The following is a 26015-nucleotide window of genomic DNA, read 5'->3' as shown; positions in this document are numbered from 1 at the left end:
GATGGCTGGGGGAGACCTTCAAGATGGCAGAGGAGTAAGACATGGAGATCGCCTTCCTCCCCACAAATATATCTACATGTGGAACAACTCTTACAGAACACCTATTGAGTGCTGGCAGAAGACCTCAGGCTTCCCAAAAGGCAAGAAACTCCCCACGTACCTAGGTAGGGCAAATGAAAAAAGAAAAAAAAGAGACAAAAGAATAGGGATGGGACCTGTACCTCTGGAAGGGAGCTGTGAAGGAGGAAAAGTTTCAACACACTAGGAAGCCCCTTCACTGGCGGAGACAGGGGGTGGACAGGGAGACAGCTTCAGAGCCACAGAGGAGAGCACAGAAACAGGGGTGCAGAGGGCAAAGTGGAGAGATTCCCACACAGAGGATCAGTGCCAAACAGCACTCACCAGCCTGAGAGGCTTGTCTGCTCACCTGCTGGAATGGCTGGGGGGTGGGAGCTGAGGTTCTTGCTTCGGTGGTCAGATCCCAGGGAGAAGACTGGGGTTGGTTGCATGAACACAGCCTGAAGGGGGCTATTGCACCACAGCTAGCCATGAGGGAGTCCGGGAAAAAGACTGGACCGCCTAAGAGGCAAGAGACCATTGTTTCAGGGTGCGCAAGTAGAGGAGATTCAGACCAACGCCTAAATGAGCTCCAGGGATGGGTGCACGCCACAGCTATCATCGTGGACACCAGAGACTGACATGAAATGCTAAGGCTGCTGCTGCAGCCACAAAGAATCCCATACACAAGTGCAGGTCACTATCCATACCTCCCCTCCTGGGAGCCTGTGCAGCCTGCCACTGCCAGGGTCCCATTAACCAGGGACAACTTCCTTGGGAGAACAGACAGCGCGTCTCAGGCTGGTGCAACATCATGGCAGTCTCTGTCGCTGCAGGCTCGCCCCGCATTCTGTACCTCTCCCTCCCCAGGGCCTGAATGAGCCAGAGCCCCTAAATCAGCTGCTATTTTAACCCCTCCCTGTCTAAGCAGGAACAGATGCCCTCAAGCGACCTATGTGCAGAGGCGGGGCCAAATCCAAAGCTGAACCCCAGGAGCTGTGCGAACAAAGAAGAGAAAGAGAAATCATTCCCAGCAGCCTCAGGAGAAGTGGATTAAATCTCCACAATCAACTTGATGTACCCTGCATCTGTGCAATACCTGAATAGAAAAAAAAATAATCCCAAAATTGAGGCAGTGGACTTTGGGAGCACCTGTAGACTTGGGGTTTGCTTTCTGCATCTAATTTGTTTCTGGTTTTATGTTATCTTACTTTAGTATTTAGAGTTTATTATCATTGGTAGTTTTGATTATTGATTTGGTGGCTCTCTTCCTTTTTTATTTATATATATATATTTTTTCTTTTTTTTTCCTTTTTGTGAATGTGTATGTGTATGCTTCTTTGTGTGATTTGTCTGTACAGCTTTGCTTTTACCATTTATCCTAGGGTTCTGTCTGTCCTTTTTTTTCTTTCTTTTTGTATAGACTTTAGTGCTTGCATCATTGGTGGATTTGTTTTGGTTCTTTGGTTGCTCTCTTCTTTCTTTCTTTCCTTTTTCTTATTACTTTTTAATTTTTTCAATTTAAATTTTAATTATTTTATTTTATTTTAATTTAATTTTTCTTTCCTTTTTTTCTCCCTTTTATTCTGAGCCTTGTGGCTGATAGTTTTGGTTCTCAAGCCGGGTGTCAGGCCTGTGCCTCTGAGATGGGAGAGCCGAATTCAGGACACTTGTCCACCAGACACCTCCCTACACAATGTAATATCAAAAGGCAAAAGCTCTTGCAGAGATCTCCAGCTCAACTCAATGACCAGCAAGCTACAGTGCTGGACACGCTATGCCAAACAACTAGCAAGACAGGAGCAAAATCCCACCCATTAGCAGAGAGGCTGCCTAAAATCATAATAAGATCACAGGCACCCCAAAACACACCACCAGACATGATCCTGCACACCAGAAAGACAAGGTCCAGCCTCATCCACCAGAACACAAGCACCAGTCCCATCCACCAGGAAACTTACACAAACCATTGAACCAACCTTAGCCACTGGGGGCAGACACCAAAAACAACAGGAATTAGGAACTTGCAGCCTGTGAAAAGGAGACCCCAAACACAGTAAATTAAGAAAAATGAGAAGACAGAGAAACATACAGCAGATGAAGGAGCAAGGTAAAAGCTGATCAGACCAAAAAAATGAAGAGGAAATAGGCAGTCTACCTGAAAAAGAATTCAGAGTAATGATAGTAAAGATGATCAAAAATCTTGGACATAGAATGGAGAAAACATAAGAAACATTTACAAGGACCTAGAAGAACTAAAGAGCAAACAAACAACGATAAACAACAGAATAAATGAAATTTAAAATTTTCCACAAGGAATCAAGAGTAGAATAACTGAGGCAGAAGAACAGATAAGTGACAAGGAATATAAAATAGTGGAAATAACTACCACAGAACAGAAAAGAAAAAAGAATGAAAAGAATTGAGGACAGCCTTAGAGACATCTGGGACAATATTAAATGCACCAACATTCAACTTATATGGATCCCAGAAGAAGAGAAAAAGAAAGAGACTGAGAAAATATTTGAAGAGATTATAGCTGAAAACTTCCCTAAGACAGGAAAAGAAATAGTCAATCAGGTCCAGGAGGCACAGAGAGTCTTATACAGGATAAATCCAAGGAGAAACATGCCAAAACACACATTAATCAAACTATCAAAAATTAAATACAAAGAAAAAATATTAAAAGCAATGAGGAAAAAACAACAAATCACATACAGGGCAATCCCCATAAGGTTAATAGCTGAACTTTCAGCAGAAACTGCAAGCCAGAAGTGAGTAACAGGACATAATGAAAGTGATGAAAGGGAAAAACCTACAAACAAGGTTACTCTACCCAGCAAGGATCTCATTCAGATTCAATGGAGAAACTAAAACCTTTACAGAAAATCAAAAGCTAAGAGAGTTCGGCACCACCAAACCACCTTTACAACAAATGCTAAAGGAACTTCTCTAGGCAGGAAACAAAAGAGAAGGAAACCCTACAATAACAAACCCAAAACGATTAAGAAAATGGTAATAGGAATATACATATTGATAATTACCTTAAATGTAAATGGATTAAATGCTCCAACCAAAAGACATAGACTGGCTAAATAGATACAAAAATAAGACCCATATATATGCTGTCTCCAAGAGAACCACTTCAAAACTAGGGATGCATATAGACTGAAAGTGAGGGGATGGAAAAAGGTATTCCATGCAAATGGAAATCAAAAGAAAGCTGGAGTAGCAGTTCTCATATCACACAAAAGGGATTTTAAAATAAAGACTATTACAAGAGACAAAGAAGGACAGTACATAATGATCAAGGGATCAATCCAAGAAGAAGATATAAAAATTGTAAATATTTATGCATCCAACATAGGAGCACCTCAATACATAAGGCAAATGCTAGCAGCCATAAAATGTGAACTTGACAGTAACACAATCATAGCAGAGGACTTAAACACCACACTTCCATCAATGGACAGATCATCCAAAATGAAAATAAATAAGGAAATGCAAGTTTTAAATGGTACATTAAACAAGATGGACTTAATTGATATTTATAGGACATTCTAACCCCCAAAACCAGAATTCTCAAGTGCTCATGGAACATTCTCCATGATATATCATATCATGGAGGACAAATCAAGCCTTGTTAAATTTAAGAAAATTGAAATTGTATCAAGCATCCTTGCTGACCACAGTGCTATGAGACTAGATATCAATTACAGGAAAAAATCTGTAAATAATACAAACATATGGAGGCTACACAATATACTAATAAATAACCAAGATATCACTGAAGAAATCAAAGAAAAAATAAAAAAAAAAACCTAGAAACAAAAGAAAAAGAAAATACGACAATCCAAAACCTATGGGATGCAGCAAAAGCAGTTCTAAGAGGGAGGTTTATAGCAATACAATCCTACCTTAAGAAACAAGAAACATCTCAAATAAACAACCTAACTTTGCACCTAAAGCAATTAGAGAAAGAAGAACAAAAATACCCCAAAGTTAGCAGAAGGAAAGAAATCATAAAAATCAGATCAGAAATAAATGAAAAAGAAATGAAGGAAATGATAGCAAAGATCAATAAAACTAAAAGCTGGTTCTTTGAGAAGATAAAAAAAATTGATAAACCATTAGCCAGACTCATCAAGAAAAAAAGAGAGAAGACTCAAATCAATAGAATTACGAATGAAAAAGGAGAAGTAACAACTGACACTGCAGAAATACAAAAGATAATGAGAGATTACTACAAGCAACTCTATGCCAATAAAATGGACAACCTACAAGAAATGGGCAAATTCTTAGAAATGCACAACCTGCCAAGACTGAATCAGGAAGAAATAGAAAATATAAACACACCAATCACAAGCATTGAAATTGAAACTGTGATTAAAAATCTTCCAACAAACAAAAGCCCAGGACCAGTTGGCTTCACGGGCAAATTCTATCAAACATTTAGAGAAAAGCTAACACCTATCCTTCTCAAACTCTTCCAAAATATAGCAGAGGGAGTAACAAGCCCAAATTCATTCTACGAGGCCGCCATCACCCTGATACCAAAAACAGACAAAGATATCACAAAAACAGAAAACTACAGGCCAATATCAGTGATAAACATAGATGAAAAAATCCTCAACAGAATACTAGCAAACAGAATCCAACAGCACATTAAAAGGATCGTACACCATGATCAAGTGGGGTTTGTCCCAGGAATGCAAGGATTCTTCAATATACGCAAATCAATCAATGTGATAAACCATGTTAACAAATTGAAGGATAAAAACCATATGATCATGTCAATAGATGTAGAGAAAGCTTTCAACAAAAGTCAACACTGATTTATGATAAAAACCCTCAGGAAAGTAGGCATAGAGAGAACTTTCCTCAAATAATAAAGGCCATATATGACAAACCCACAGTCAACATCGTTCTCAATGATGAAAAACTGAAACCATTTCTTCTAAGATCAGGAATGAGACAGGTTTTCCACTCTGTCCACTATTATTCAACATAGTTTTGGAAGTTTTAGCCACAGAAATAGGAGAGAAGAAAAAGGAATCCAAATCGTAAAAGATGTAAAACTGTCACTGTTTGCAGATGACATGATACTGTACATAGAGAATCCTATAGATGCTACCAGGCAACTACTAGAACTAATCAATGAATCTGGTAAAGTAGCAGGAGACAAAATTAATGCACAGAGATCTCTTGTATTCCTATACACTAGTGATGAAATATCTGACAGAGAAATTAAGTAAACACTCCCATTTACCATTGCAACAAAATGAATAATATACCTTGGAGTAAACCTACCTCAGGAGACAAAAGACCTGTATGCAGAAAACTATAAGACACTGATGAAAGAAATTAAAGATGATACAAACAGATGGAGAGATATACCATGTTCTTGGATTGGAAGAATCAACATTGTGAAAATGACTCTACTACCCAAAGCAAACTACAGATTCAATGCAATCCCTATCAAACTACCACTGGCATTTTTCACAGAACTAGAACAAAAAATTTCACAATTTGTATGGAAACAACAAAGACCCGGAATAGTGAAAGCAATCTTGTGACAGCAAAACGGAGCTGGAGGAATCAGCCTCCAGGATTTCAGACTGTACTAAAAATCTACAGTAATCAAGACAGTATGGTACTGTTACAAAAACAGAAATATGGATCAATGGAACAGGATAGAAAGCCCAGAACTAAATCCATGCACATATGGTCAACTTATTTTTGATAAAGGAGGCAAGAATATACAATGGAGAAAAGACAGCCCCTTCAATAATTGGTGCTGGAAAAAGTGGACAGCTACCTGTAAAAGAATGAAGTTAGAGCACTCCCTATCACCATACAAAAAATACACTCAAAATGGATTAAAGACCTAAATATAAGTCCAGATAGTATAAAACTCTTAGAGGAAAACATAAGTAGAACACTCTATGACATAAATCACAGCAAGATCCTTTTTGATCTATCTCCTAGAGAAATGGAAATAAAAACAAAAATAAACAAATGGGATTTAATTAAACTTAAAAGCTTTTGCACAGCAAAGGAAACTGTAAATAAGACAAAAAGCCAACCCTCAGAATGGGAGAAAATATTTGCAAATGAAACAACTAACATAGGATTTATCTCCAGAATTTATAAGCAGTTTATGCAGCTCAATATCAGAAAAGCAAAACACCCAGTCCAAAATTGGGCAGCAGACCTAAATAGACATTTCTCCAAAGAAGATATACAGATTGCCAACCAACACATGATAGGATTCTCAACATCACTAATCATTAGAGAAATGTAAATCAAAACTACAATGAGGTATCACCTCACACCACTCAGAATGGCCATCATCAAAAAATTTACAAATAATAAATGCTGCAGAGGGGTGGACAAAAGGGAACCCTCGTGTATTGTTGGTGGGAATGTAAATTGATACAGCCACTATGGAGAACAGTATGGAGGTTCTTTAAAAATCTAAAAATAGAGCTACCATATGACCCAGCAATCCCACTACTGGGCATTTACCCTGAGAAAACCATAATTCAAAAAGAGTTATGTACCACAATGGTCATTACAGCTCTATTTACAGTAGCCAGGACATGGAAGCAACCTAAGTGTCCATTGACAGATGAATGGATAAAGAAGATGTGGCACATATATACAATGGAATATTACTCAACCATAAAAAGAAATGAAATTGAGTTATTTGTAGTGATGTGGATGGACCTAGTGTCGGTCATACAGAGTGAAGTTACTGAGAAAGAGAAAAACAAATACCGTATGCTAACACATATATATGGAATCTAAAAAAAAAATGGTTCTGAAGAACCTAGGGGTAGGACAGGAATAAAGACTCAGGCCTAGAGAATGGACTTGAGGACACAGGGAGTGGGAAGTGTAAGCTGGGATGAAGTGAGAGAGTGGCATGGTCATATATACACTACTAAATGTAAAATAGATAGCTAGTGGGAAGCAGCCACATAGCACAGGAAGATCACCTCGGTGCTTTGTGATCACCTAGGGGGGTGGGATAAAGAGGGTGACAGGGAGATGCAAGAGGGAGGAGATATGGGGATATATGTATATGTATAGCTGATTCACTTTGTTATAAAGCAGAAACTAACACACTATTGTAAAGCACTTATACTCCAATAAAGATGTTAAAAAAACCAAAAACAAACAAACAAACAAACAAAAGATGGCATTTTGATCTATTCCTTTGCTGATAGCTGCTCCTTAAATATAAAATATTTTATTGCCTCCCTTTATTGTCACATCTATAATTCTAGTTTATCACATCATAAGCAATTTACTACACCCTATATTTACTGCTCCTTTAGTTTCAAGGCTACAAATTTAGATTCTAAAATTCCCTTAGATAAATATTCTCTTCCCACTCAGCTTACCTCTTCTTGTTTACTTTTGGAGACCAAAACAGTCTTGATGAAGTTTTCATGGTAGTCGAATTTGGAGGAGAAGCAGGTGTTTCTTGACCTAATGGAGCATTAAAGTACAAGGGATACCTGGATTTTTACCTTTCATGATGTCCTGGGTGAGGACAGAGCTGTGGATAAGGATGGGCACAGACTCAATTATCTGGCTGTTGCCCAAATCTGCTACAAGTTTCTTCAGATATCAGTGTCCTTTGTAAAGGGAGAATGGGGTTTGATGTTCCTCCCCTGAGACAATAACCATGCCCAAGCTGTCTCCTTTATGTCTCAGAGAAAGCTGCATGAATTCAGTAGGAATGGCCTTTGAGGAAGAAGAAAATATGGCTATGGGGTGAGGAATTTCTTGAAAAGGTAGCCAGTTATGGAAAAGGCCAGGTAAGGGAAACGTTATGGGTTATGAACAGTTTAGCAGATGCTGCCAGTAATTTTTCTTAATTTCAGTTGCACATAAAATAAAAAAAAAATTATCCAAAGCCAAAGGTACTCTTATTCCAGTGACAGACAATATTAAATTTAATTCAATGCATCAAATTTTATTGGCCACTAATTCATGTCTAAGACCATGCTAGCACAGTGGGGGATACAGAGATGAAAGCACTTGGTTCTTGCCCTCAGCAGAGCTTCCAGTCTATTGGGACAGGGTGAACTATTGGTGGTAGATTACAGAAAAAAACAAAACAACAACAAAAAACCCCACTATGTACAGCAGTTGATTATTCTATCAACAAAACAAAAAGCCCACTCTTTGTCCTCTCCAGTGTGGACTCTTTCCTGATTCTTCTACCAGAGGTGAACTCTTCCCTCTCTTTTGATAACATACAATCTAGCACATATTTGAGGAATTCATTTTGGTATAAAATTGCAAGCTGGGAGTCTGTTTCTTAGGAGTAAGGACTATGTTGATACTAGCCCTCTTGGCCAGGGTTCAATGCAATGATTTGGGCATAGTACATTGTCCCCAAAAAATGACCATTCAATTGAATTGAGTCTCTTTGTGCTTTAACATCTTGCCTGATAAAGTGGTAAGTTCTTCCAAGACCAAGAGGCTTATGAAAGAGGCAGGGCAGGAGCATGCTGCTGAGACACTTAGAGACTCCAACTTTCCCCATTACTGCTTTTGAGCAGTGATTGCTCACTCCCTCTCAACCATTATGGCCCATTGTCCCCAAGCACTTTCAGAGCTCTGATCCTCTCTAGACGATCACTTTCATCAGGCTGCCAGCACCTTCACATCATGGAGGAATGACTCATCTCCTAGTCAACTACTGATTTCAGGTGAGAACCAAGAATACTGCCAAAGGATTCATACCAAACTTTTATTCTTATGAAAGTCTGTGATCATTCTAATGCCTCTTGAGAGCAGTTACATTTTTCTCTTTTAACATCTCATTTAAATGACAGAAGGGCTCAAATTTCATTTATCTACTTATTAATTAAATGAATGGAATACTCCCTGTTCACAACATGTGGTTCCAGAGAAGCTGTGTTATACATTTCACCACAATTTTCTAGTTTTCTCCCCCTTCTATTTTTGCTGTTTTTCAAGCTGAAATTTCTTCTTGCTGAGAAGGAAATATTGCTGTTAAAGATGAGAACTGATGTCTGAAGCCAGAACAAATGGAAGCTCACAGCTCCGACAGAGCAGTATTTGCCAATCTGTATGCACAGAAGTCACCCATGAGATGCTGCACACAAAGAAAGTTCAGTGGTCAAATATGTTTGGGAAGCACTGCTGAGTACCACACATTTTTGGAAATTTACACTGCATGATAACACATAAAAGTCTCTTAGAAGTCCTATAGTAAAGAAAGCAATTTGACTCTGTTTAATCCAGTGTCCCTCAAATTCATTTGATTATAGGACAGTTCTCTTTGTAACTGGGACATGAAGTGGAATTGCTATCTTGAGAAACACATTTTGAAAAATTTGATCCAGTGACCTGCTTTCCTTGGGACTGACTGAAATAATTTGCAGTCTTGAATATTGTGTTTGTGCTCATATTAATGAAAAGTTAAACAAGTTCTTGATCAGAAATATAACCCCCTTATTATGACACAGCTTTTTGAAAAAGTAATATTTGATTTATACCATCAATTTTTACCTTCTTTTTCCATTTACAAAAATAATCTGACTATGAAGATGGTCTGTATTTCTATGAAAAAAGCATCTTTTAATTAATCATCTCAGATATGTTGTAGACAGGATGCAAGTTCTTGATATTTAATGCAAATATTTTAAAATGCAAAGTCCTTTACTACATTTTCTTTTTCTTTCTATTCTTTTCCACTAGGTTTTAACATTTCTGCATATTTATTTGAAACATTAAAAAAGGCTAAGCTGGGATGAAGTGAGAGAGTAGCATGGAGATATATACCCTACCAAACGTAAAATAGCTAGTGGGAAGCAGCTGCATAGCACAGGGTGATCAGCTCAATGCTTTGTGACCACCTAGAGGGGTGGGGTAGAGAGGGTGGGAGGGAGACTCAAGAGGGAGGAGATATGGGGATATATGTATATGTATAGCTGATTCACTTTGTTATAAAGCAGAAACTAACACACCATTGTAAAGCAATTATACTCCAATAAAGATGTTAAAAAAATCATTTTAATGAAACTTTTCATTCACTGATTTAAAAAACTGTGCAAAATGGTATACTAGGAAACAATAGTCATGTAGAACATCTGAAAAGGTTACAGAATCTCAAGTTTAAACACACATATTTTACTACAACCTCCTTCCATTAAAGAGTCTCAAACTGAAATTCTGTGTTTGTTATTTTTCAAATCTCGCAGAGTCTAGAAGATTTTCAGTTGAGCATACCCTCCTAGATTGGCTCAGTCCCATTCTAAGGTCCAACACTACAAAATGCACAGTTTTTGCTGACATGAATAATGAATAAGGTCTATAGAAGTTATTTCTCTGAGAAAATCTCTTTGTGAAACATTTAGGTCCCAGATGAAGAGAGATAAACTTGACTAATACGCATATCCAGGAGAGCTACAAGTTGATCAAAAATAAAGCACAGTTAAATGTCATGTCACAGAGGGACCTGTTTCGAATGTTACTTAGAGAAACTTTTGGAAAAACATGCATTACTTATTTTAGAAGTACTAAAACCTGGAAATTCTCTTTGCTGCTCATTTACATTTATTTTAAAATATGCTGCATTCTGTGAATTCCCACAGTGGACACCACTGTCTGGTATGTGTGCAAGCATCATTATTTTTTCTAAAAATTTTGTTTTAAAAACAGAGATATATGAATTGGGTAAAATGTATAAAGAAAGCTAAAAACAACAAAGTATAATCACACCACTGTGAAACAATTATTATTAACATTTTGGTGAATTTCCTTCCATTTTATTCCTATACATATCTGAATTCTTTTAAAATAATTAAGATGATACTATCCTATTACCTCCCAACATTTTCACATAACACTGTACCATAGACATCTTTCCCCCAAAACAGCCTTCATTTTTCACGGTTGTCTAATATTTTATTGTTTGGCTATAACATGGTTTACTTAATTAACCTCACTTTTTTGGTAAATTATTGCTAATTCTTCACTGTTATAAATCCTACTATGGTTGACAACTTGTGCTTTCCATGATTTTGCTGGGAGAAAGGAAAATGCTTTGAAATGTAGTTATTAGGTCATATGTTATAAACAGTTCAAGCTTTTGTTACATAACGCTACATTGCCATGCAGAAGGCAGATGTGAAGGCTGACCAATTTGTACTTGGCATCCACTGTGTAGAAATGCCTAACTGAATGACAACCTCACTGAAAATCTGTATGGTTTCTTTCACACACTAACTGTGATAAAAAGTATTTATTATTGCTTTAATTTTCATCCTTTTTAATATGGATGAGTTTAATTGTTAAAACTTATTTACTACCTATTTGTATGTCTGTAATTTTAAATGACTTGTTCCTGTCCTTTGTCTTTTTATATTTTGAAATATCATTGTTTTTGTTACTGAGGTAAGTTTCTCTCTTACTCATAAGGATTCAAAGCATTTGACATTTTTATTGCAAATATTTCCCAGTTTATTATTGAGCTCTTAATGCTGAGTAGATTTTAGGAAGGAAATTTTAAGTTTTTATAATGTCAAATATATTGATTTTTTCCTTCAAACATGAAACATTTGTAATAGTTATTAAATTTTCTGGCTCTTTCCTTTCGGAATATATGAATGGATTACACCTAATTGGGATTGGATTGGGCTGTGTCCAATGACTTGTGAGCAGAAATTACGTGTGCCGCTTCCTGGACAGAGGACTTAATGGCCACTGAGGCAACCCCAGAGCTCTCTTTTGTTTCTCTGTCCTGGTGACTGGGACAATACAGCTGCTCCATCAGCCTGGGATCCAGAGGAAGGATATGTGGAGCAGAACCTGCAACAGACTCACTTTGGCATTTCAGCAGGAAAATATCTTTGGTTAGTTAAAGCCCCTCTTTTGGGGGTAAGACATTTGTTAACAGTAACTGAAGAGCCTTGTGAAACTGTTAGATTATTTACAATTATCCACCAAATTGATAAATATTCACATATATAATTACTGCTGGGATTAAATTTTTTCTTATAATTTAGTTATTTAATCCATTTACAATTTATTCTGGTGTATGATATTAGGGGAAAAGCATATAAGTATAAATTATACATATATATATATATATAAAATGATGTGTTACATCACCTTGAATTCATCATATATTGAATTATTATATAATTTAAGTTCCAGGCTATTCTGTTTGGTTGACCTTTCTGATTTTATCTATGATAACATCATACTGTCTTAACACTAGTTTTAACACTTGCTAGGGAAATGACCCTTCTTCCCAAGTTACTCTTCTTATAGAATATTTTTCTTGAAAATTTTTGCCTATTTATTCTTTTGAGAATATCATGAATTGTATAAATTATTTTTTCAGAAATATTAAAAAATCCTATCTTTCTTAAGAACATAGGCGCTTGTATTTATTAGTTTCATTTTATAATTTTCTAAAGCAAGTCACACATTAATATTTTTTCTTAAGTATATTCAGGGGTTAAGATTTCTTGACAGTTGAGTTTGATCTTTTGTAATATTTTCTTTTTTTGTTTTTATTTATTTTATTCCCCAACTTTATCAAGGAATAATTAACAAAATATGATGTAATTGATTTTATTTTCTTGTATCTACATTTAACTTGCCTTTCTGCTCTATTACCAAATTATTTAATTTTCTGTTTATTATGTTGAGTTTTCTCATAAAGTAATCATCTTCAAATAACCATTGTTTCTGTTTTGCTTATTACACTGACTATACTTGAATTAAAGGCTTAAGCTATTACATAATATGTGAGTGTTCTTTTGAGCTAAAATGTTCTTAAAACATGAGGATGTATATGAAATATATTAATTTTCATACTATTTTCTCAGGCAAAAACACGATAAATATCTAATGTAGGAAGCAGTAACTCCCACTGTCACGATAAATGCCAAGGAATGTGTTTGCCTTTCTGAGTAATTAAAAAATAGCCTCAGTGTGACTTTTGTGGATCTCTCTTTATACCCAAACTGTACTTACTGTCATTTTGGCTGTTAAAAAAATTTACAAATATGTCTACACTTTTTCTAAATTTATTAAAACATTTGAGTTTGCATATTTACTTCTCCATATAACTTTGGCAGTATTCCATAACATTTTAACATGTGTTTTTTTGCATTTTTGTTATTTTAAAGATTGTTTTCAAATACATACATTATATCCTCATTGACTTAAAATTTAGTCAGAGTTATTTTTAAATTTCAAAGTTTGAAGTGTCTTCAAATGTTTAGTTTTCCTAATTTAAAAGAAAGCAGATCAAGTACATTATTGGAAGTCTGGAAAATCTAGAAAAAAGGAGAAAAAATAATAATTTCAAATGTTACCACTCACAGAGTTAACAATATCAAGATTCATGTGTATTTTCTTCCAATCTTTTTTTTTCAATGTATAGTCAATACTAGAATCATATTGCATGTATGATTTTTGTGTTTTTCTCTTAATGACATTTTTATGTTATTTAATATTTAGTAAAACATAATTTTAATGGTGTGTACTATTCCATCTCAAGAAACAAAAGTTTATTTAGATAACTGTTGTTAGACATATCTTTATTTACAATTCTTGTTATCAAAAATAATGTTTCAATAAATACATCCTTGTGAAAAAAATTTGCCCATCTATTTCCTCAATTATGTTCATTTTAAAAGATCTTGATGCATATTACCTAATTGCCCTCAAGAAAGATTGAATCAATTCACGTGCCTACTGTGAGTGTATAAAAAGTGCACATTTCTCTGAATTTCTCAGCATTGTAAATTAAAAAAAAATCAATTCCCTAGGCAAAAACTTTGTAAGTGATGGTTATTTAAATTCACATTTCATTAACTATTAATGAACCTGAACATCCCCTGACAATGTCCTGTTGTATTTCATTGTAAGTGTTCTTTCTCCCATTAATTCCTGGTTCTTATCCATTTGGAGTGGAGTACCTATATTTATCTTATACATATATACATTAAGGAAAGAAATTATCTTCCCATGATTGTTTCAGATACGTTTTCTATTTTGCTATGCCTTTTAATTTTATTTAACTTTTTTTTCTGATCATGAAATTTTATATTTTAATGTAATTTTATCTATCTTTTTATAATGAAGATATTTACTCCTTTTCTTTTTGGAAACTCTTTCCCACTCATGCTTCCATACCATTCTTGTGGTGAGACAGGGGTGGCCGTATTTTGTTCTAGTGACAGCTGAGTGTTTCAACATATGCTCATCTCTCTTGCTGGACTTTTATATGAGGACCAAGAGAAAGTAAGTCCATCTCTCTTCTGGTACCCAACCCACAAAACTGGAAGCTCAGCAGCTGTCGGCACACTGACTGCCTTTCACCATATTGACAGAGAAACGGAGGGACGATGTGCAGTGATTAGAATGAAGGAGATATGCAGAGGAGAGCAGAGATTAAAAATATCTTAATGGGGTCAGGTCTCTGCTTCTAGTTATTTCTGGGGTCCAGCCACATCCTTACTTCTGCAACTCAATATGCATATAATAAATTCCCCTTTTCAACTTAACCTAATTTTATATGGGTTTTTGCTAAATTCAACCAGAGTTCTAACTGATATTTTATCTTTATGATTTTTGTTTTATTGCTGTAATGCTTAAAAATATTCTCTCTATTGTAAGGCCAGAGAAATATTGCCTACTAATTTTTTCTGTTGATTTTTAAATATTTAGTGCTCTAATGTATTTAGAATATATTTTGTGTGTGGTGTGAGGTAATCATCATTTTTTGTAATATATAACTAGTCATGAATACATTAATGCATATGCTATACTAAAATAAATTCTAATTGTGGAATTTTAGACAAATGAATATTTAATCTTGATTGGGGTTTAAGACATGTTTCCTACAACTTTTGGTTTGGCTATGAAGGATGTATAGAATTTTGAGATGTATAGAAAACACAGGCAAGGCATTAGAAAAGACTTTAAAATTTGGAAAATATTGGCCAAATTGGGACAAACGTTCCTGGAAATAAGTTAAACTTTTCCCCTGATTTTTTGTCTCCAGCTGTACAGACTTCAACTATGGCACCTCTCACTCTGTATTGCATTAATTTTAATCCCCCTTTTTGAGCTACAAGCCTGAACTCTCTTATTTGCCTTTATAGTCTCCGTAACTGTACAGTGCACTGCACAGAAAAAAGATGGTCAGTGAATATTTGAGAAATGGATGAATAATGGAATATGAGTTTTAACTGACAAGAGCAACATTGGGGAGATAGCCCAGAGATTCACCTGGAATGTTAACGTGATATAACCTGCATTTTAAGCTGGTGGTTATATAGTTATAATTTCATAATATATATTTAGAACATCTTTAAATTTTGCTGTGTTATTTTTTGTGGTTGTTTTCAGACAAGACATGTACAATTAGTTATTTCCACACTTTTCCCCATGGTTTTCTTTGGTATTTCAAAGTCTGATCTCTTATCATAAATTCAAAATATCAGCTAAGAGTAACAATTGATTCATTTCTGAATACGTGATGCTGAAATTAAACAAGTGGTTTTTGGGTGAATCATTAAAAATGTGAATTAACTAAGAAGAATAGTGAGGAAAGAAAAATCAATGTGCATTTACAATGTGGAGGACATTTCTTGTTAGCAACTATGGTGACTAACCATCCCGGCCTTCCTGGGTTGCAGGATCTTCAGAGCTAAGACCAGGACAGTAGGTCACTCTGTAACCTGATAAATATGAGAAGCTTTGACTTTGCCAAAATTAGGTGGATACCTGTGGGTGGGACTGGGGAGCATAATTCATGCCACATGAAAGCATTGTGATAACTTTTTATTCTCCCTACACTGGAAATTGGAGAGCACCTCAAGCAATGTAATTGCAAGGTCTAGGAAAAGGACTAAAAAATCTTAGATGTAAAAGTTAGCTCTAGCTATAAATGCTTTTGATATCTTTGATTCTAATTTCCACTGGGATTCTTTGTAAATAAATCTCTCTGTCCTTTAACTTTTTAACTTATCAAATGGGACTGATAACACGAAGTGACAATAATCAGAGCTATGATAATCAGAGCTGAATGATTGAAAGCATTCTCTAAGCATTGTGCCAGTTTTCTTCCAATGCCTAATCTTCTCTGAGGATGGAATTTAGTTAGACATTTTATTATTTTCATTGGAATTCAGAGCCCAGATTTTCATAGGACAAGGGACAGTGATTGTAATCTGAGATTAGATGAACTCTTAAATGTTCTATGGCAGGGGTCCTCAACCCCTGGGCCACAGACTGATAGCAGTCTGAAGCCTGTTAGGATCCAGGCTGCACAGCAGGAGATGAGCAGCAGGTGAGAAAGTGAAGCTTCATCTGCCACTCCCCATCGCTCCCCACTGCTCCCCCTTGCTTGCTTTACCACACCCTGTACGTGGAAAAATTGTCTTCCACGAAACTGGTCCCTTGTGCCAAAAGGGCTGGAGACAGCTGTTCTAGGGGACTGAAGATCACTGATAACCTTATCTCTCACAAATGTTCTATGGAGTTGGGTAGAAGTCCCTTCTCATTGTCATATAACTTGATAGAATCCAGGAATACATGCCTGGGTGTAGACACTGGCTCATACTGGTCACCATAAATTGAGCTAAACTTGCACACAGTTTCAGAGCACAGGAGGATCACCAATGGCTGATGATGGTGGGTCTGATGAGTCAACAATGAGCCGGGGGTCATCATATTCAACTGATGAAAGCTAACTCGAGGGGAAAAGGAACTCACACCATTCTAAATGTGCTAGGGTGAGGAGAGAGGGGACCATAAGACTCAGGAGCCAAGCTTGGAACTAGGGTGAGGCAACTGAGGTATTCATTTAGGCTATACAATTTGAGGGGACACAAAAAAAGATAGGAATCAAGATAAATAATATTTTAATTCAATATCTTAAAAATCTAAAGTGAATGCAAAAAATATCTATGATGAACAAAATATCTGAATTTCCAATAAAAATCAGAATCCTACACTATACCTGAAGCCTTAGTTCACTGACCTGCTCCTAACCTTGACTCTGCTCAGCACTATACTGAGAGAGCTGTGGGCCACAGTCACATTACAGAGTAGCCTTCTCACCAATGTGTTGATGACGGTTGTAGATTCAGCCACCTGGAGCGTAGTGTGTCTACTTTAGTGCTGAAGTAGTAAAATTAGCACCACTTCCCAATGTACCTCTATTCTAGTGGAGAATAGCTTAGGTGCTAAAAAAATTTTACATATATATAAGCTGAGCGCTCTGTAAGTGCCAACTACTGTGGTAAGTGCTTTATATATATCATTAGGTTATCATAATCCCTCCAGTTAATTATCTTATGAGATAGACGCTACCATTCTTATTTTTTTAGAAGAGGAAACTAAAGCTTAGAGGTGATAAACAGCTATCCCACTGCCACATAGCTGGTAAATATTAGAGTTTGCTTGGAATTGGGCCAGTATGATTACAAAACCTTTGCTTTCATTTATTACTCATCTACTTACTCCAAAAAACACAGAATTAAATGAAGTAGCTAAAAGCCTACAAGCAAGTGCCCATGTGTGTCTAAAATATGAATTCCTGAATAAGAAAAGAAACACACACAAAAGCATAGTTCCCCAGGAAATGTATCCTGAGAATTTATTGAAAGGCAAGAACCAGAATTTCTGTTAGTGTAAGTCATTATTCAGAAAGCGACAGCAAGAGGCAGGATTGTTAATAAAGTGATGGTGAGAGATTGGATAACTCAGGGTCTCAGCTTTATTGCCAGTTTTCTGACTCAACAGTGTCTCAAAGGAATGTCATGGACCACGTATCTTGCAAAAACTTTACCTTTATTATGGCTTGGACAGAGCTTTGAAAGTGGCAGATATCAGTAGCACTTGACAATGGCAAAACATGATCACATATGCTGTTTATTGACCACATAGACCTGAAGTGGGTGAGTTGTCTGTTTTGAGAGTAAGTATATAGTCCAAGTGCATGTTGAAATGTCTCTGTTACTGGGCATACTGGTGCTCTGATTCTATAGTAATCCTTATCTCAGTTCTTGTCACTCAAAGACCCCTTTTTAAATTTCTGCATGGAGCAGCTGGGAGAGAGAAATTGTGAAACCCGTTTCTGTAAAAGATTATAATGTACAAAACTCACAGCAACATTTATTTTTCCTTTGCACTTTGCTCCAACTTCTGTTGAAGTCAAAATAGATTTTACTTTGGAAAAAGTGGATACAAAATTCACACCTTTGGGCCAGTATTTATAGCAGGAAGGTATATAAAAGCATTTACTTTATCCAAGTGGAATTTTTTTCTTAACGATAGTGTATTTTACAGTCTTTCAGCTTCATTCACTCAAGACTTGAGGAATTGTTCCCTAAGTCTATTTAAGAGTCAATTGACAAGGCAAGATCCTGAAACTTCTGGGACTTCTCATCAATAAAGGCACAGTTTTCAGCTTAACAGAGCAGAGTTTACACCTTCCTCTCTATCAGTTTTTATGTTTCTTTGTCAGAGTATAATTTTTGTAAAATTAGAACTTCATTTTTTCAGGAAAACTTAAAATATATAAATTGTATTAAGGAGGCCATAACATCTTATGGAAAAACCCAAGAAAACTTTTTGGCCAACACAATAAATATTTAACTAAGTCTCAAAGAAGAAAGATAGGAAACTGAGTTCAAGGGATTCTTTTTCTTCAGCTAGCATGGTCTGCATTCCCTGTCAGAAATCTTATCTTTGCTCAGGCACTCCAGGATTGTGATAAATTGCAGCAGGGCTAGGGGAGGATGGGGGCAATGGCTGCTTCTTCTGATGCTAGGGAATGCAGCTGAACATGGTTCCAAAACAGGCTCTCCAGCCTGTCTTCTTGATCAGGCCTGGAAGACAACGCCTGTATGGAGGACTGAGTGGAGTGCAGAAGGCCAGCCACACTGTGCCTTTGGATTGGAGAATTTAACACATTTACATATAAGCCATGTAGCTGACAGGGTCTTGGTCCTCCAGCTGGATGTCAGACCTGAGCCTCTGAGGTGGAAGAGTTGAGTTCAGGACAATGAACCACCAAGGATCTCCTGGCCCCATTTAATATCAATGGGCTAAGAACTCTCCCAAAGATGTCCATCTCAAGGCTAGGACCCACCTCCACTCAATGATGAGCAAGGTACAGTGCTGGACACCCCATGCCAAACAACTACGAAGAGAGGAACACAACCCCAGCCATTAGCAAAAAGGCTGCCTAAAATCATAATAAGGTCATAGACACCCCAAAACACACCACCAGATGAGGTCTTGCCCACCAGAAAGACAAGATACAGCCTCATCCATCAGAACACAGGCACCAGTCCCCTCCACCAGGAAGCTTACACACCTCACTGAACCAACCTTACCCACTGGGGGAAGACACCAAATACAATGGGAACTACGACCCTGCAGCCTGTGAAAAGGAGACCCCAAACACAGAAAGTTAATCAAAATGAGAAGACAGAAATATGCAGCAGATGAAGGAGCAAAGTAAAAAATGACCAGACCAAACAAATGAAGAGGAAATAGGCAGTTTACCTCAAAAAGAATTCAGAGTAATGATAGTAAAGATGATCCAAAATCTTGGAAAAAGAATGAGGAAAATACAAGAAATATTTAACAAGGACCTAGAAGAACTAAAGAGCAAAGAAACAATGATGAACAGCACAATAAATGAAATTCAAAATTCTCTAGAAGGAATTAATAGCAGAATAGCTGAGGCAGAAGAACAGATAAGTGACCTGGAAGATAAAATAGTGGAAATAACTACCACAGAGCAGGGTAAAGAAAGAAAGAATGAAAAGAATTGAGAACAGCCTAAGAGACTTCTGGGACAGCATTAAATGCACCAACATTCAAATTATAGGGGTCCCAGAAGAAGAAGAGAAAAAGAAAGGGAGTGAGAAAATATTTGAAGAGATTATACTTGAAAACTTCCCTAATATGGGAAAGAAAATAGTCAATCAAGTCCAAGAAGTGGAGAGAGTCCCATACAGGATAAGTCCAAGAAGAAACACACCAAGACACATATTAATCAAACTATCAAAAATTAAATACAAAGAAAAAAAAATTAAAAGCAGCAAGGGAAAAGAAACAAAAAACAAACAAGGGAATCCCCAAAAGGTTAACAGCTGATCTTTCAGAGAAACTCTGCAAGACAGAAGGGAGTGGCAAGACATAATGAAAGTGATTAAAGGGAACTATGTACAACCAAGATTACTCTACCCAGCAAGGATCTCATTCAGGTTCAACAAAGAAATTAAAACATTTACAGACAAGCAAAAGCTAAGTGAATTCAACACCACCAAACCACCTTTACAACAAATGCTAAAGGAACTTCTCTAGGCAGGAAACACAGGAAAAGGAAATAACAATAACAAACCCCAAACAATTAAGAAAATGGTAATAGGAACATACATATTGATAATTACCTTGAATGTAAATGGATTAAATGGTCCAACCAAAAGACATAGACTGGCTGAATGGATACAAAAACAAGACCTGTATATATGTTGTCTACAAGAGACCAACTTCAGACCTAGGGACACATAGAGACTGAAAGTGAGAGGATGGAAAAAAATATTCCATGCAAATGGAACTCAAAAGAAAGTTGGAGTAGCAATTCTCATACCAGACAAAATATACTTTAAAATAAAGACTATTACAAAAGACAAAGAAGGGCACTACATGATGATCAAGGAATCAATCCAAGAGAATATATAACAATTGTAAATATTTATGCACCTCACAAACACAGGAGCACCTCAATACATAATGCAAATGCTAACAGCCATAAAAGGTGAAAGTGACAGTAACATAACCATAGTATGGGACTTTAACACCCCACTTTCACCAATGGACAGATCATTCAAAATGAAAATAAATAAGGAAACACAAGCTTTAAATGGCACATTCAACAAGATAGGTTTAATTGATATTTATAGGACATTCCATCCAAAAACAACAGAATGCACTTTCTTCTCAAGTGCTCATGGAACATTCTTCAGGATAGACCATATCTTGGGTCACAAATCAAGCCTTGCTAAATTTAAGATAATTGAAATTTTATCAAGTATAATTTCCAACAACAACATTATGAGACTAGATATCAATTACAGAAAAAAATCTGTAAAAAATACAAACACATGGAGGCTAAACAATACACTACTAAATAACCAAGAGATCACTGAAGAAATCAAAGAGGAAATTTAAAAATACCTAGAAACAAATAACATGAAAACACGATGACCCAAAACCTATGGGATGCAGCAAAAGCAGTTCTAAGGGACAAGTTTATAGCAATACAATTCTACCTCAAGAAACGAGAAACATCTCAAATAAACAGCATAACCGTACACCTAAAGCAACTAGAGAAAGAAGAACAAAAACAACCCAAAATGTAGAAGAAGGAAAGAAATCATAAATATCAGATTAGAAATAAATGGTAAAGAAATGAAGGAAACAATAGCAAAGATCAATAGAACTAAAAGCTGGATCTTTGAGAAGATAAACAAAATAGATAAACCATTAGCCAGACTCATCAAGAAAAAAAGGGAAAAGACTCAAATCAACAGAATTAGAAATGGAAAAGGATAAGTAACAACTGACACAGCAAAAATACAAAGGATCATGAGAGAGTACTACAAGAAACTATATGCCAATAAAATGGACAACCTGGAAGAAATGGACAAATTCTTAGAAAAGCACCACCTTCTGAGACTGAACCACGAAGAAAGAGAAAATACAAACAGACTAAACACAAGCACTGAAATTGAAACTGTAATTAAAAATCTTCCAACAAACAAAAGCTCAGGACCAGTTGACTTCACAGGTGAATTCTATAAAACATTTAGAGAAAAGCTAACACCTATCCTTCTCAAACTCTTCCAAAATATAGCAGAGGGGGTAACAAGCCCAAATTCATTCTACGAGGCCGCCATCACCCTGATACCAAAAACAGACAAAGATATCACAAAAATAGAAAACTACAGGCCAATATCACTGCTGAACATAGAGGCAAAAATCCTCAACAAAACACTAGCCAACAGACTCCAACAGCACATTAAAAGGATCATACACCATGATCATGTGGGGTTTACCCAGGAAAGCAAGGATTCTTCAGTATATGCAAACCAATCAATGTGATAAACCATAATAACAAATTGAAGGAGAAAAACCATATGACTATGTCTATAGATGCAGAAAATACTTTTGACAAAATTCAACCCCCATGTATGATAAAAACCCTCCAGAAAGTAGACATAGAGGGAACTTATGAAAACATAATAAAGGCTGTGGATGACAAACACACAGCCAATATCATTCTCTATGGTGAAAAACTGAAAGCATTTTCACTAAGATAAGGAACAAGACAAGGTTGCTCACTGTCACCACTATTATTCAACATAGTTTTGGAATTTTAAGGCACAGCAATCAAAGAAGAAAAAGAAATTAAAGGAATCCAAATCAGAGAATAAGTAAAATTGTCACTGTTTGCAGATGCTATACATAGAGAATCCTAAAGATGCCACCAAAATACTACTAGAGCTAATTAATGAATTTGGTAGAGTAGCAGGATACAAAATTAACGTACAGAAATCTCTTGCAGTCCTATACACAAATGATGAAAAATCTGAAAGAGAAATTAAGGAAACACTCCCATTTACCATTGCAACAAAAAGAATAAAATACCTAGAAATAAATCTACCTATGGTGACAAAAGACCTTTATGCAGAAAACTATGACACTGATGAAAGAAATTAAAGATGATAAAAACAGATGGAGAGATATACCATGTTCTTGGATTGGAAGAATCAACATTGTGAAAATGACTCTACTACCCAAAGCAATCTACAGATTCAATGCAATTCCTATCAAACTACCAATGGCATTTTTCACAGAACTAGAGCAAAGAATTTCACAATTTGTATGTAAACACCAAAGACCCCGAATAGACAATGCAATCTTGAGAAAGAAAAATGAAGCTGGAGGAATCTGGCTGCCGGATTTCACACTATACTACAAAGCTACAGTAATCAAGACAGTATGGTACTGGCACAAAACCAGAAATATAGATCAATGGAGCAGGATAGAAAGTCCAGAGATAAACCCATTCATATTTGGTCACCTTATTTTTCATAAAGGAGGCAAGAATATACAGTGGAGAAAAGATAGCTTCTTCAATAAATGGTGCTGAGAAAACTGGACAGCTACATGTAAAAGAATGAAATTAGAACACTCCCTAACACCATACACAAAAATAAACTCAAAATGGATTAAAGACCTAAACACAAGACTAGTCACTATAAAACTCTTAGAGGAAAACATAGGTAGAATACTCTATGACGTAAATCACAGCAAGGTTCTTTTTGATCCACCACCTAGAGAAATGGAAATAAAAGCAAACAAATGGAACCTAATGAAACTCAAAAGCTTTTGCACAACAAAGGAAACCATAAACAAGACGAAAAGACAACCCTCAGAAAGGGAAAAAATATATTTGCAGATGAAGCAAGTGACAAAGGATTAATTTCCAAAATATACAAGCAGCTCAATAACGAAAAAAACAAACAACCCTATCCAAAAATGGGTAGAAGACCTACATAGACATTTGTCCAAAGAAGATATACAGATTGCCAAGAAACACTTGAAATGATGCTCAACATCACTAATCATTAGAGAAATGCAAATCAAAAGTACAATGAGGTATCATCTCACACCAGTCAGAATGGCCATCATCAAAAAATCTGCAAACAGGGCTTCCCTGGTGGTGCAGTGGTTGAGAATCTGCCTGCCAATGCAGGGGACACAGGTTCGAGCCCTGGTCTGGGAAGATCCCATGTGCCGCGGAGCAACTAGGCCCGTGAGCCACAATTACTGAGCCTGCGTGTCTGGAGGCTGTGCTCTGCAACAAGAGAGGCCGCGATAGTGGGAGGCCCATGCACCGCGATGAAAAGTGCACGCAGCAGCACTTGCAACAACTAGAGAAAGCCCTCACACAGAAACAAAGACCCAACACAGCCAAAAATAAAAAAAAATTTAAAAAAGCAACAAACAGTGAGAAGAGAGAGAGAGAGAGAGAGAGAGAAACATTAAAAAAAAATCTGCAAACAATAGAGGTTTCGGAGAAACGCCAACCCTCTTACACTGTTGGTGGGAAGATAAAATGATACAGCCACTATGGAGAACAGTATGGAGGTTCCTTAAAAAACTAAAAATAGAACTACCATATGACCCAGCAATCCCACTACTGGGCATTTACCCTGAGAAAACCATAATTCAAAAAGAGTCATGTATCACAATATTCATTGCAGCACTATTTACAATAGCCAGGACATGGAAGCAACCTAAGTGGCCATCAACAGATGAATGGATAAAGAAGATGTGGTACATATATACAATGGAATATTACTCAGCCATAAAAAAAGAAACTGAATTATTTGTAGTGAGGTGGATGGACCTAGAGTCTGTCATATAGAGTGAAATAAGTCAGAAAGGGAAAAATAAGTGCTGTATGCTAACACATATATAAGGAATCTAAAAAAAAAGAAAAAGAAAGGTTCTGAAGAACCTAGGGACAGGACAGGAATAAAGATGCAGACGTAGGGAATGAACTTGAGGACACGGGGAGGGGGAAAGGTAAGCTGGGACAACGTGAGAGAGTGGCATGGACTTATATATACTGCCAAATGTAAAATAGATAGCTAGTGGGAAGCAGCCGCATAGCACAGGGAGATCAGCTCCATGCTTTGTGACCACCTAGAGGGGTGGGATTGCGAGGGTTGGGGGGAGATGCAAGAGGGAGGGGATATGGGGATATATGTATATGTATAGCTGATTCACTGCGTGATACAGCAGAAACTAACACAACATTGTAAAGCAATTATACCCCAATAAAGATGTTTAAAAAAAAAAAAAGAAAAGAAATCTTAGCTTAAAAAGCTCTGCAGTATGTCCCTACACCCTTTGACAACAGCTTCTGTACTATATAAAAATCTCATTATGCTTATTAAGGAATGAAATTCACTGTTTCCCAAGGGAATCATTTTGAACTAAGAGAGATAATTCCCATAGGACCATTTGGCATAATTCACATTTCAAGACTTCTAAGCAATCTGTTCTTCTTCCCCTTCTTAAAGAAAAAAAGGTTATTTATCTTGATTTACTTACATAATGTATTACATAAACTGTAGCCTATTTCAGAGATACAGGTTAAAAGCTAATTATATCAGAAATTCATCCCTGAATTTTCTTCTCTTTCATTTAGAAATACTTGTAAGTAGAAAAGAAATCTGAGCTACTCAAGAATTCACTGAAATTTGGACAGTGTGATTTCTAATTAGATTTCTGCTGATCATGTTTCTACATTTTAAAAGAAGAAGAAAAGAAAATTATTTATCCAGATAATACTGCCCTTACTATGGTTACCCAGTCTCCCAGCTACGTTGGTCATAACTGTTATGTCATTAATTTCAAATATGGTTTGTGTCTTTTAAGAAAGTGTATACATATTTCTCAGATAATTATTTTATTTCTCTGTATGAAATACAGTTTCTTTTACTTTCAGCCATTTGTATTCTGTGGACATATTTCCTTGTTTATAAATTGGTGTCAATTATGTCACATCAGCCTAACTTTGATTCCGAAAAATCCTCCTATCTCTTAATGCCTCTGCTAACTTACATGTTTCTAGGCTACAGATCCTTCCTATAAGAAATTGAATTTAGCTTGTTCATTTTAGGTTGATAGAACAACTGTGGACATGTAAACAGCAGTGGTGTATGGAACTATTCTACTAGAATGGACTGAAACTCCCAAGCAGCCCCTGGAACAGCTGGTGAGCTCATGGAATGTCAGGGGTGCCTCTGAAGGATGAGAATTTGGTACCCACATGCAAGATTAATCTTCAG

General features: G+C 36.4%; 1 protein-coding gene across 11 annotated transcripts in view; it reads right to left on the bottom strand.

Annotated features, from left to right (window-relative positions):
• Positions 1 to 26015, bottom strand: part of GRIK1 (glutamate ionotropic receptor kainate type subunit 1) — a 419139-nt gene that overhangs the window by 179349 nt on the left and 213775 nt on the right. The window contains exon 2 of one of the 11 annotated variants that reach the window (XM_060297864.1): positions 428 to 579. The exons of the other annotated variants lie outside the window; for them this stretch is intronic. Within the exon in view, the coding sequence (XP_060153847.1) occupies positions 428 to 509 (82 nt within the window). The 5' untranslated portion in view covers positions 510 to 579. The remainder of the gene's footprint in view (positions 1 to 427; positions 580 to 26015) is intronic. 11 annotated transcript variants of the gene reach the window in all.

Source organism: Globicephala melas, chromosome 4 (genome assembly GCF_963455315.2).
Source record: "Globicephala melas chromosome 4, mGloMel1.2, whole genome shotgun sequence".
Taxonomy (NCBI): domain Eukaryota; kingdom Metazoa; phylum Chordata; class Mammalia; order Artiodactyla; family Delphinidae; genus Globicephala; species Globicephala melas.
The sequence above is the reverse complement of the archived record's forward strand: the minus strand, read 5'-3'. Positions and strand labels throughout refer to the sequence as shown.